The sequence below is a fragment of the Atractosteus spatula genome, chromosome 1, assembly GCF_055471065.1.
Source record: "Atractosteus spatula isolate fAtrSpa1 chromosome 1, fAtrSpa1.hap1, whole genome shotgun sequence".
Taxonomy (NCBI): Eukaryota; Metazoa; Chordata; class Actinopteri; order Semionotiformes; family Lepisosteidae; genus Atractosteus; species Atractosteus spatula.
The window spans coordinates 39,371,670-39,385,277 of record NC_142706.1 but is presented as its reverse complement, the minus strand read 5'-3'; the positions used below and the strand labels follow the sequence as shown (position 1 = coordinate 39,385,277).

Below are 13,608 nucleotides of genomic sequence, written 5' to 3'. Positions count from 1 at the left end.
TTCTCTTATCTTGGCAATGTTGACATGCATATCACTGAGACCGTGTGACCGGATGTCTTTGTGTTACAGAGTTTAGTGCAAGGATTCCACACAGCAGTGACGGACCAAGTCAAACACAAGCAAAGGATCCCAGCCCTGTCTGTGGAAAGAGACACAAGAAGAGGGTCCCGAGGGGGCGGATCTTAGGAGGGCACTCTGCCTTGCCTGGCTCTCACCCCTGGATGGCAGCCCTATACATAGGAAAGAATTTCTGTGCAGGCAGCATGGTAATGCCTTGTTGGGTGGTCTCTGCTGCCCATTGCTTCGCTCACAGGTAGACCTGTTTTCCGTGCATGCTGTTAATTGCGTGTTTTTGAAGCAATTCACTTGTTGTTTTTCCATTTCCCCCATTTCAATTTATTCAATCTTAAATTGAAAACCTTAACAGTAACCTACTGTCTGGCCCACAAGCGAAAATGTATGCAATATACTTTTCCTCAAGACCATCCAGAGATAGGAAAAGAGCAACAACAATAGAATCAGTGATGATTATTTGGATATATATAAATGAATTTATTAACAGTGTTTTGTAGTATTTATACCCTTTGTCTTCATATCTCCTGGTTTAAGGTTTTGTTGCATCCAGTTGCTCGTACAAATGCGAATTAAGGGTAAGATGTGTAATGTTCGGGTACTTCTGAATTCTCTTGTCTTGACGGCGTAAAAAGAGAAAGATTGCCAACATGTACCAGATGTTAACTTGCAGCAAAAAGTCTGGGTATTGCTACTGAAACCAGCATAAGTTTTAGCTCAAAACGTAGGCTTGTGAAGGACCTAACACTTATCTGTGATAATGCAGCCATACTGAGCAAGAGTTTCTTTGTGAATTTGTATGTAACTTTTGAGTCATCGTGGTCTGACAGTGTTTGATAAACCTAGATGCACCATTATGAGAAACATGATATTGTTTCATTAGTTCTGTCCTGTACCCAGCCCCATAGAAAAAACATTGTCTCTGTTGAATTAAAATGTCAGGGTAAAAGTGCGTTTTCAAAGATATTAAGCAAGATTGAATTTCAGATAAGTCAGGTTGTGGTAAGAATATAAAATTGAGCTCCCTTTCTCTTGTAAACAAAGTGGGAACACTTTATCCATTGCAGTAACACCTTGAATGTATCCATCTTAGCCCCCTGGTCTCCACAGTTCGCGTTGTCCTGGGCCAGCATTTCTTCAATGACACAGGACGAAATGCCAAGTCCTACAAAATTGAGAAATATATATTTCCTGACCGCTTTTCAGTGTATAATCCAACTCTTCATGACATTGGTAAGTAGTAGATACTAGCAGTCCTTACATTGTCAATCTTATACAGTATCAATTTCAAATCTCTGCAAAAACAGATGTCATCAAGAATTGGTATTCATTGATGTTTCAAGTAGGTATCTGTGTCAGCATGCGTAGGCTGCAAAGGAACAAGTAAAAGTTTAGTCCATGCTGAAAAGAGAAAAAAGGAAACAACGTTTTCGGCTTTGGAGCCTTTTTTCGGGTGTGTCAGGCTCCACAGCCGAAAACGTTGTTTCCTTTTTTCTCTTTTCAGCATGGAATAAACCTTTATGTGTTTAGTTGATTTTTGGATTCTATTCCTGGGGTGCTATCCGTGTGGAGTTAAACTACCTGCACTTTTTCCCTGTATTTGTGTGGGCTTCTTCCCACAATTCGGAGCCGTGAGTGGAAGGTCCCGGGTTCAATCCCAGGTAGGGTCAAGGGATTAGCTTGCTCTAATTCCTTCCAGACGACTCCCAGGTCCAATTGCCTGCTTTCCAAGTGAGTACTGGGGGTTAATCCTTCCGGGGGTAATAGGCCAGCCAGAGTGTGATGCTGACCACATCACCTCCAGTGTCGGATGGTCAAGGAAAAATGGTGTCCCTTGCCCCCCATACCCCATGGGCCTTTATGGCCTGAAAAGGGGACCTAACCTTCCTACCTTCCCACAATTCAAAAACATACTGGTGGTTTATTTGGCTTCTGGGAAAGTTAGCCCTGGTGTGAGTGTATGGATGCCTGTGTCTGTGTGTGCCCTGTGATGAACTGCCATCTCCTCCAGGTGTATCCTGCCTGGCACCTGTTGCTTGCCATGATAGTCTCCATCTCCCCTGCAACCCAGTATTGGTTGGTTAGAAGATGGATGGATGAATGGTTTTCCACTTATAATAATCTCATAATCTTCCACTAAGAAAATTATTTTATTGTTTTGTATTAAGGAATTTTTCATCATATTATTTTTGTATTGAGAACGTTCTGCCTTAAACTTTGTGCCTTGAGACCTAGGTTTGGATTTGGAGTAGATTGGAAGTGAGTTATTCTCTTTGTAACAAAAAGAAAATAAAACACAGGTCTGAGTGGTTAGGCTTAGGATTGTATAGGTGAAAGAACAAAGGGTACATGAAATTTTGAAACTTGTGAGGTTAGAAACTGTAGGTTCAAAGCAAGGGCAACATCAAAGGACTTCTGCTGATCCTCGTGAGGTGTCTGTAAGGAGATTTATGGTTATAGGATTTTTACATTGCCCATTTTAAGAACAGAAGAAAGATTACAAATGAAAGGAGACTATTGTCCTATCCAGCTATTAGCTCATTTAGTTGTTAGTATCTAATTGATCTGGGGAACTCAGCCAATCAGGTTTTCGGCTTTTACAACATGGTGTCCGACTACCATAATCCTATGCATAAAGAAGTGCTTCCCATTCTTAATTCTAAATTCACTTCCATTTAGTTTTAATGTGTGCCCTGTGGTCGTTTTTCCTTGTTGAGGCTGTAAAGATCCACAGGGTTGACGTACTCAGTGCCTTTCAGAATTTCAGATGCATGTAGTCTTCTGTATTCAAGACTAAAAATATATATTTTTTAGCCCACTGAAGCAAGGCAATTCTTAAACCCTAGGAATGTATCTGACTGCTCTGCTCTAGGCAGACTGAAAAGATAGTTATGATAAATTCAGAATGTACGGTATAATTTAATATCTTTTTTCTTGTTTGATAAATATTTATAGGACAATGTTGTTAGAAAGTGATAGTAAAGAGCAGTGAAAGGAAGTTAAAACCATCAAAATCTATAGTAAAAGTGAAACCAAAGTAAATGTGCAAAAATAACCTTGATACAGTAGGTTCACCATGGTAGGTATAATTATAATATTCCTTTAACTTACTGTATTGCAGTAAAGTACAATGAAGACCAGTTATAATCAGAGAAGAATATAACAAAATAAGGTGAAACTATGATAATGATATGGAAATCCTATGAGAAATTGGCCTTGATTGATTGATACCTCTTGGTATTTTTTAAGAGGATAATATGTGGAAGGTTAGGGCTATGGTTTGCTCTGCAAGATAAGATTCGCTAAGAAATATGCTACAAGACCATTTGTCCACAACACTTTTTTACATAAAGCTTCACCCAAATATATTTTTAATGGTTAAAAACATAAAACTGAAACTTATAAAATTATTTTTGAAGGAGCTACAAACAAGGCCATGATTTGATTTGAAAAATTGACTGTCCTTCAAAAAAGTCCAGCACCACCTGTTCTTTGGTGTTCTACTCGGTGTGTTATATGATTTGCTGTTACACTGGCATTGAGCTAACTCTTGCTTTTTCTTATGCATCTGCTTGTAAAACATTCTTGATTTGCTCTACAGTCCCATATAAACCAGCTTAATAACATAAGAGCACTTACTGTACATTTGTTTTTCTCCCATCAGTATCCCAAATTCCACTATCAAACTGTTACGCCGGGCCCGACAGTGTTGAATGTGCTCGGCGAGAATTAGAGCCAGAGATATGCGGCAATCGGAGGGAGTTATTTAATAATGACAGCGCTGATGAGGACAAACAGAACTGAGACTGAGGAAACGGTTGAAGCAGTAGCTGCGCAGCTGAATCAGGCAGAGCAGAGACTGAGGTCTGAGGTGATGAAGAGATGATTAGAAGCAATGATGACTGAGGGACTGAGGGACTGAGGGACTGACAGGGCTAGTGACTCAATGTCTGAACCCTGAGGAATAGTTCCGCAGGGCTTAAATATTGTGCAAGGTCCCCTGATTGCGCTGATAGGCCCGGCATGATCTTGTTTGTGATAGCCCCAATGAGCCTCCAGCTCGTGTGGAATGCGCATTGGTAATTGATGAAATAAATGCGGCGGTGCTAGAGCTATTTGGGGCGTTACATAAACAACAAGTGACCAGCAAAATCACCATGCTCCTCTTAACAGTTGTCAAATGAGTGTTGTCAAATCAAAGCCACAAGAGATCGGCTGTAAACAGAAATGTTGTGTATTGACTGAACCATAAGAATACAAAACGTACAGTGAGAGAATTCCATTTGGCTTCTACACCATTTGGCTGTAAATAATTGGCCAGACAGTCTCATTCTGGCATTTATTTAAAAGAATCTGGTTATCAGCTTCAGAAATGTTCTGTTAGCCATTTTTCTGTGATTCCAGTCACATCATTTCACATGTTAATAGAGTAGCTTCTGTATTTTGCATTTTGTTTTTAACAGGCATTTTGATGTAAGCTCTTGATCATCTCTTACTCCTCCATATGTACTGCATCTCCATTGCAGATGTTCTGTAGTTTCTTCCCCTTTTCCTTATAGTTTAAATAGTTTTGAATTTCTCTCCTAAGTCCTTGCCCAAGCCGAATGGTGCCATTCTTATTTGGATGTAAACCATTGTGTCTGTACAGTTAGCCTTTGCAGGTTATTCCACATGTACATTTCCTGTACATTTTATATTAATAAAATTAATATATTCATTGATTCTAATACTCTATAGTGATATATGTACTATTCAAATTTAGGATCGCCAGATATTTTTCTTTGTATACTCTACAAAATTGGAATTGCTGAAAGTTAATGCTGTTAGCCTTTTACAGAAGCATGGGTGAGGACAATGTAAGCTTTCCTCAAAAACGCAAACTTGTCAAATCCACACACAGTTTTTACACACTACTAGTCTTGATGTGCTTTCAGAAGGTCCAGTAGTAATGCAGTCCCACTAACAGGACTACTCATCAATGAATAGAAGACTGCCAAATCAAAGGGGTTACTGTTGGACAGCAAAACAGGGATATCCAGAATAACTTGAGCCAAATGTGTGCCAACAATGACACAATAGTTGACACAGTTAATGCCACAGCCCATCCTCAAACCAGGGACAACATGAATACAGGGCTCAGCCTAAACTACATGCCTCTACTTTTTAACAGTCCTTCACAATAGCACATTATTTCTTCATTTTCTATTTCTTTTCAATTCACTGTGGATGAAATTAAAGATATCCACCTTCCTTCTTAACATGCCTATAGCAAGATTTTTCATGTATTCAGTTACCCAAATTTGGATCTTCCAACAACAATCCTCTTGGCTGTGTTGATCTGAGGTAGAGTGCTGCAAATAAGAGGCGAATTTAAGTGATGCATTGAACAAGAAGACAGGGCAGAAGGGTGAAGTAGTTCAGGTGGGTAGCTGCGTCAGCACGCCTACAGTAGGCTGCAAAGGAACAAGTAATACCTGCTGTCACTAATACCAATTCATTGATGAGTAGCTCTCTTCACCTCTCTCGCACCACCTGAGTGGCCTCTCTGCCTCTCCCCTGCTCCCACCTCCTCCCCTCTCCCAGCTTTTGTTCTCCTATGCTATATAATCTTTGCTGTCTGCCCTGTCTTTCTCACACCCGAAGAAGGCTCCACAGCCGAAATGTTGCATTTTCAGCATGAAATAAACTATTGTTCCAGGACAGAAGGGTGTTGAATGAGGGGACAGACACAAAATACAGTGAATTCTAATTATGTCTATTATTGTAGCACAGTCTCCTTTGAGAAATACAGCTACAATTTGTGTGTTAAATGACAGGAAATCACTTGGTTTTCCATGTATTGTTCAATAACTGAACTAATACCGCCGCACTGTCTTTCCCGAAGGAAGTGACATGTGTTACCTTATTTGGCTTGAGTTTCACCTTTCAGTGCAGTCATTTAATTCTTTGATTTAGCTGTTCACCACATGTCTATCTTTCAACAGCTGAATGAAATCAAGCAGCCTTTTGCTTTCCTTTACCTTTGTGCTTGATTGCTGTTGCTTTGCCTTGGAAATTGGAGTCTTGAAGTGTCTGGTGTGAAGAGACTTTAGCCATCAGTTCAGCTGCTGTGTTTCTCCAGGTTTAATCATCTCTAAAACCAGAGACCCTTGCAAGGTCTCGACAGCAAGTTATTTTGAACCTAGACTTTGATGAAGGAATCCTGAATCTCCCTATGAGACAGTCCACTGCCATGACACATTGTGCAACACACTGTAAACCAATTCCAGATGCAAGGGAAACATGTACTGTAGTTTCTTTCCATTACATACCATAATGCACAGCCATGGCAGCGTAGTTGCTGCTGCTGCAGTGAATAAAAAATGTAAAGCTTCTCAGTGCCTTGTTCAAAACATGGACATCTTGGCAAAACTGTCCACAGAGACAAAAGAATTGGAATACGTTATTTCCTGATACTCCATTTCTACGATAGCCATTAAGCACGCTTTGAATTGTACTGGTACAAAACATTCATTTGGAAAAAAAGGAATAACAGAAGAGTAATATTACCCTTGGTATTGGGAGTGTTACATTTGAAACAACTCCCTTTGCTCCTGTTGTAAGACTCTTTGCAGTATGTATTCTCAGTGAAGACAATGCGGGCTTGTTAAGATGAACGAATGCCAGGGAGACAGGCCTTCTGCAGTACAGCATCAGCAATCAGGAATTTTAGAAAATCTGCCGGCTTGACAGCTGCTTTCCACATGTCAGACAAAAGGCTACTGTACCCTCAGAACTTTATACTGTAAATGTGTAAGTGATAGTTCTTACACTACACTGTGCACTGAGTCTAAACATTTTAGACCCGTTCTTTCCTTGTTTTTACACAACGTGTTTTATTGCCTTATGCAGTTCACCTTGGAGAACTTCTTAAGATTCATTTCTAACAATGTTATGTCCAAAATACTATGTTACACAGATTGCCATAAAACAATTGAAATATTAATGTAAAGTATAATGTAAAAACAGGCCATTTATTTTAATAGCTGTGCACTGTGATTAGCTTACAGTAGGTATTTAGCGTCAGTAGTATGATGTTTTAGGGATGTTTTTTTCAGGAATGCGCACACAAAAATATGATTATACCATTCTTTTGATTTTTGTTATTCTTTTTTGTAAACTATTCTTATACTATGTCAATCCAGAGTTAAAAATAGAATTCCACAGCTCTGTTTGAACATGTTTGTTTTGTAAAAAGCCTGTTTTGAAAATGAATGTCTAACCCATGGAATACTGTAAGTGTGTCTGTTAAGCAAAACGAAATGTATGCCTTTTTGGTCTCTATGTTGGTTAAATGACATCTTCAAACAAATGTCTACCAAATGCCACTATTGTAGGACATTTTTTAGGACAATGTTTAGGACATTTTTAGGACAATTTTTCGAAATTCTGGACCAGAAAGCAGAGTGACAGCTACTGACCCAGAGTGCCTCTTATTATTTTTTATTACATTGCCAGAGACACGGAACAGGGATTTATCAGAAAACATCCCCATTGCCAGTATCAAAGAGACTGTAATTCATACTGATGTGCAGACTGCAGCTGTACGTCCCAACAATGCTGAGTTTAGATGTAACTGTTGAAGGGGCATCTGCATATCCAGCCACTCTTGAGTTGTGTGATGTCAAACTGGGTTTAAATGTTGAGATTAATAACATTAATTGTTGAGATTAATAATATAAGCTATAGGTGTTGAAATTGCGATGCAGAAGCAATACTTCTCAAGGTTGCTTCTGGGTTATTCAGCTGTTGATTGGATCTCAGCCTATCATGGATGCTTTTTGTCTATTTTTTGGATTACTTTTTGTATCCAGTAATGCTGGATCAGTGGACACTAAACGTCTTTGAGACTTCACAATGCAGAATACCATACATTCTCAGATTGCGTTGCTCCCTGGCATTATTCATTCTTTCACTGAGCTGTACTCTCAAGAGTGATTACAATTAGCAAGCTCATGCGTTTTTGGCACATGCAAAATCACAAGCACACATTTCTTACAGTGTATGTGTTATCACACTTTTGGATTTGTATTCCCAGCAACTAATAAAGATACTTGCATTATGTTAACAAGTTAGAAGAACATACAGTACATGTCTGTATTGTTGCAGTATAATTTACTGATCATATGCATAGAGCTCTTTAAAGACATAAAACGAAATCCATCAACTCTTGCTAGAGGATGAGGAAATAATATAAAGATGGAATTAATATAAAGAGAACCTAAGATGTTCAGTACCAGGCACTTTTGAGCAGGATTTCTTGATTGGCATCTTTTTAATCACATTGCTTACTCCTGGATTCAGTGCATATAATGTATTGTGGACATGCAATAGTTTACTGCAGGTATCATATGCTTCTGAAGGAACAAGTAAAGGTTTATTCCATGCTAAAAAAAAGAAAACAATGTTTTGGCTGTGGAGCCTTTTTCATACTCGAAGAAGGCTCCACAGCCGAAACATTGTGTTTCTTTTCTTCTCTTTTCAGCATGGAATAAACCTATTACTTGTTCCTTTGCAGCCTACGCATGCTGACGTAGCTACCTACTTGAACTACTTTGTCGTATTGTATGCTTCTGTTGATTTGCTTCATTTTCTTATAAGAGGAGAATCAACTGTAAATGTACTTGTCATTTGTGACTAAAACTGTTTTTTTTTAATTTCCAGTTCTTGTTAAACTAAAGAAAGTAAACAACAGGTGCATCCAACGGACTCAATTTGTGCGGCCTATCTGCCTGCCAGAAAAGAATTTTTCCCTCCCTGACTATCACTGTTGCCATATTTCTGGCTGGGGACACATGTATGAGAGTAAGTACAGTATGTGAAAAACGTGAAGCAATCTTTTTCTATGCACACATTCCTTAGGGTTGTTATCATAAATTCCAGTAGCCTTGTTAATATTTTTATTAGTGGTTTCAAAACAGAAGACCTAAGATTTCATTCCAAAGGCACAAACATTCTAACAGTGTATTGCATTGCATTTATTGCATTTATTGTAATAAAATATATAATAATTCAAGTATAATAATTCCAGGACCCCAGCGTTGTTTAACTTCCGAAATCCACTGAAACCCATATCACTTATGTTTACAGTACAATTTTCAATCTGAAAAGGAGGTTTTTACTTGTAGGAAGATACAAGTTTTAAAATGGCTTTACTTGTAATCACAAAGATCTAAAATTGTAACTGCAGCATCTTGTGGGATGAATCAGGAAGTACAGACAGCCAGCCCTCCACTATGGAGTCATTCATCTTTTAAAGCTCTAATAAACTGTGCAGTGTAGTGCAGAAGTACAGTTGCAAGAAAAAGTTTGTGAACCCTCTGGAATGACCTGGATTTCTGCATTAATTACTCATAAAATGTGGTCTGATCTTCAACTAAGTCACAATAATAGACAAACACAATCTGCTTAAACTAATAACACACAAACAATTGTACTTCTTCTTGTCAGTACTGAACATTTAACATTTCGGAATATATGCTTTATCTCATTGTTTAGAGGCAGACAGCTATGCAACTCATCTACAGGAAGCTATGGTTAATATTATACCCCATGAACAGTGTAGTAGACCTTCATGTGCCCAGAACGAAGCAGGTCAGAACCAGCCAGTGACGGGGCCCAGATTCAAACTCACCATAGATGGCCAAATGGTTGAGCCACTTTGAAGCTGTAGAATATTTGCATGCTTCCTTTTTTCAAACCTAAATTGTTGTCCCCTTTAGATAATGTACTGTATATAAAATAGATTTTTTAAATGTAGGAACTTATCGTTGGTTAATGTGGGAAGAAAATGAAAACATGATCATTTAAAACAAAGTGTGGATTTTAAGATGGAAATCTTAAATTAACAAAAAATCTGAAATTAACAATGTTTTCTAGAATGCACTAAATTATATTATGCTGTACCATACATGAACAAAAATGACATTAAGTCACTGGATACTGGATGTACTGTATAATCTTAACATTTTCTAAAGAGAATCTTGTGATTTCAATGTTAACATTTTGGAATATATGCTTTATCTCATTGTTTAGAGGCAGACAACTATGCAACTCATCTACAGGAAGCTATGGTTAATATTATCCCCCATGAACAGTGTAGTAGGCCTGATGTATATGGGACAGATGTCACTGAGAATATGGTTTGTGCTGGAAGCATGCAGTGTGTAGACGCTTGTCAGGTAAGAACATTAGAAAATAGGTATCAAAGTTTTAATTTTTTAGTGACTGAAGGGTTTATAATCATTTTTTTTTATTTGTGCTCTTATTAAAGTTTCAGTGTACAAACAACTGATGAATGTATTATACACTGACAGTGCATATAAATAGGAGAATACATCTTTAGCCCATTTTATGCAGCAATACAAGGCTTCTTTAATGTATTACAACTGATTTATTAAGAGCTTTCCATATTCAAATGAATATGACCAGTCGATGTGCTGTATCGGCTCTTTGTAAGTGAAATGCTTTGCATCTAGACCAAAAAGGTCCATTTTGTCACCAGACCCTCGTCCATGTTCACAGTATATATCACTTGAGATTTAAGATGCATTTCTTTCAATAACGACTTCTTCCTTGAATATCACCCTTTCAGGCCAGTTTTGTGTAGTAACCATAATATTTTCTATGGCTGCCTAGAGCGCTGGGTTCCTGGGTTCAATTCCTGGGGTGCTGTCTGTGTGGAGTTTGTATGTTCTCCCCATGTTCGCATGGCTTTTCTCAGTGCTCCATTTTCTTCCCACAATTTAAAATTTTACATACTTTCACGGTAGGTTAATTTTTTGGGGGGAAAATTGGAGCTTGTGAGAGTGCGCCTGTCTGTGTGTGTCCTACGATGGACAGGAATCCAGTTCCAGGGTGAATCCTGCCTTATGCCTGTTCCTTACTTGGATAGACTCTGGCTCCCCCATAACTCTCTATTGGAGAAAGTGGATAGAAAATGGATGGATAATTGCAAGTTTAGATGGGTTCGAAATGTGGAAATGTTGGGGTTAGAATAGTTAGAATGGGTTAGAAAACAAACTACTTTTACAAGGCACTGTAGATGCATACTGAGCTCTCATAATTGCTTATTACCAAAGGCCCATACTGTAGCTAAAAAAACAATAGAACATCTATAGATGATATTGTCAAAATCACCTCAGACTGTTGCCTAGTTCTGCCTCTTACTTGTGCCACTTGTACACGCTGTGTGTTGTGCCACTGAGCTGTTGCCCAAACTGGGTCATGTCTTTCTCAGATGTTAGTTTTCGAAGAACACTACTGTTTCATCAGCGCTTAAAGAAAAAAAACAAGTGAAACTAGCTTGTTTTTTTGTAGAATGAAGTTGAATTGAATGTAGAATGAATGTTTAATTCCAAATACTTCACTCATCCCCAGGGGGGTAGTTTAAGATGTTTAAATGTTGTTTGTTCAATGTAGAATTTAGACAACAATGATAAAGTTTCCAGGTGTTGCACACAGCTGATGCCTGTAGGGTACAAATGTCTGTTTATCTACACAGGGTGACTCTGGGGGGCCATTGGCGTGTGTAAAGAATGAAGTCTTTTACCTGTATGGCATTACTAGCTGGGGAGATGGCTGTGGTAGAACGAACAAGCCTGGAGTCTACACTAAGGTTACCAAGTACGTGGACTGGATCAACAGTGTTATAAGGCCTGGCACTCGGTCCTAATTTACGTCTAAGGGATTTTCGTATTGTGCTCGTTAAATGTCTGCTTTCCCACTGTTGTTCATATTGTCAATGCAGAAATGAATGCCCAGGAAATGAGTTATGGTATGGTATTTACTGGAGAAGTAAAATGTTATGCATATGAACATATTCTGCATTTAAAAAGATTTATTTGATCAATATTGGAGTCCTAATTTGAGGATTATGCTTTAAAATTAGTGTCATCTAGTGGCATTTTAGTACAATAAAGCAACTGTGTGATTTGAAAACAGATTAATTGAAATTCAGAATATTTACAAAGTATTATACCTTTATGCAGTATGTTTTTTTGTGCTATTACAAATGTTCTTCATAAATGATTTATTAATTACCTGTCAGAAGTACTTTCTTGTAATAACTTTATATTGATGAAATGTTCTATATGGGTCATTAGAAAATGTTTTGAAAATCTGCCTGTAATTACTTTTGATTCATACATTTTAATTGCACAAATTCAATAATAAAATATACCACATGACCACAACATATCTTGTTTATTTCTTCTTGTGAACAGTTTAATGTTATGGTGAGCAGATGTAAACTGCATTTATTTATTAGTATCTTATGATAAGACAATCACAAACCTAGGTTAAATTAGGTTACAAGGTTGACAAGGATGAAGAATCTGCTATCTTTAGTTCTTGGTAACTGACAAAAAGTGTTTTCTTAATTTGTTTAATTTTGGGATTAAAGAAATTAAAGAAAATTGGGATTAAAGAAATGGGATTGCCACATTTTTTTCTTGTTACTGAAGCAATTAAAGTGCACAAGTATTAGATTGTTATCAAAATGTACTTCTGGATTCTGATAGTGCTAGCTCTATGGATTTAATTTTCTTTAGGCTTACATTAAAACGTCAACCAAAGGTTCAACCTATACGCTTCAAAAAGGACAACAACATGAGTTTGGGAAGTGCTGTAGGTTTTCTTCTTATGTGTGTGTTGAATGCATGGAAGATAAATTCTAAAGAAGAAAGAAGAAGTTCTAAAGAAAAGAATCATCCAGGAACTATGGGCATAGTAAAAATAGGAATGCTAGACAAAGCAAAAATTAGTAGGTAAGGAAGCAATACTGTAACACAGTGCAGTGACACAGTTTTGTAAGAATCTAAAATGACAGGGAAATGTACTGTATATTATAGCAAGAGGGATAAATCAACATTAAACTGAAGAAATTCTGAAATGGATCCCCATGACAAGGTAAGACTAAGAGGGAGGCTTCATGGGAGATGGCAAAATGAGATTAAGAACATGTTGAACAATGTTGAAGTGGGCTGAAGACTTGGATCTGTAGAGAGCAGGGAAACCTCTTCCCAGCAATGGATAGAATGGAGTACTCATATCAATGGTTAGCAGTTAATAAAAGTTTCAAATATTGCCCTTCTTGTATTCAAACTGACCTCTACTATTAAGACTGCAAAAGTCTTAAGCGGAAACTTTAATGTGTTTTAAATATTTTATAATTTCATGTACTGGAATTAAAAGCATATTGAGCTTTGGTAGTTAATAGCTCATTTTAAATACCATGCAAGTACCATGCTTATCTGGGTTTTCTTCAATTTGCCACCAACAACATATACTGTACAATGTAGAATGAAGGTGGTGAAGAATTCACATAATAAAACAAGTTTTCTGAAACTGTTACCTGTCAGAAACAAGACTGGTTCTTGTTTCAGAAATTATTTAATTAGAAATAAACAGAGTTTAATAATCTCTTTTAGTGCTGGTCTGCTTTGGATCGTATTTTTTTGTCATACTGTATGTCTTTCCAAATAGTGTCATACATTA

At 37.6% G+C, this 13,608-nt stretch overlaps 1 protein-coding gene across 1 annotated transcript in view; it reads left to right on the top strand.

Annotated features, from left to right (window-relative positions):
- Positions 1 to 12,302, top strand: part of hgfac (HGF activator) — a 29,587-nt gene extending 17,285 nt beyond the window's left edge. Inside the window, exons 10-14 of the mRNA XM_088910904.1 lie at positions 70 to 313; positions 1,166 to 1,305; positions 8,776 to 8,916; positions 10,147 to 10,292; positions 11,615 to 12,302. Of these exons, the coding sequence (XP_088767030.1) occupies positions 70 to 313; positions 1,166 to 1,305; positions 8,776 to 8,916; positions 10,147 to 10,292; positions 11,615 to 11,785 (842 nt within the window). The 3' untranslated portion in view covers positions 11,786 to 12,302. The remainder of the gene's footprint in view (positions 1 to 69; positions 314 to 1,165; positions 1,306 to 8,775; positions 8,917 to 10,146; positions 10,293 to 11,614) is intronic.
- Positions 12,303 to 13,608: the final 1,306 nt, after the last annotated feature.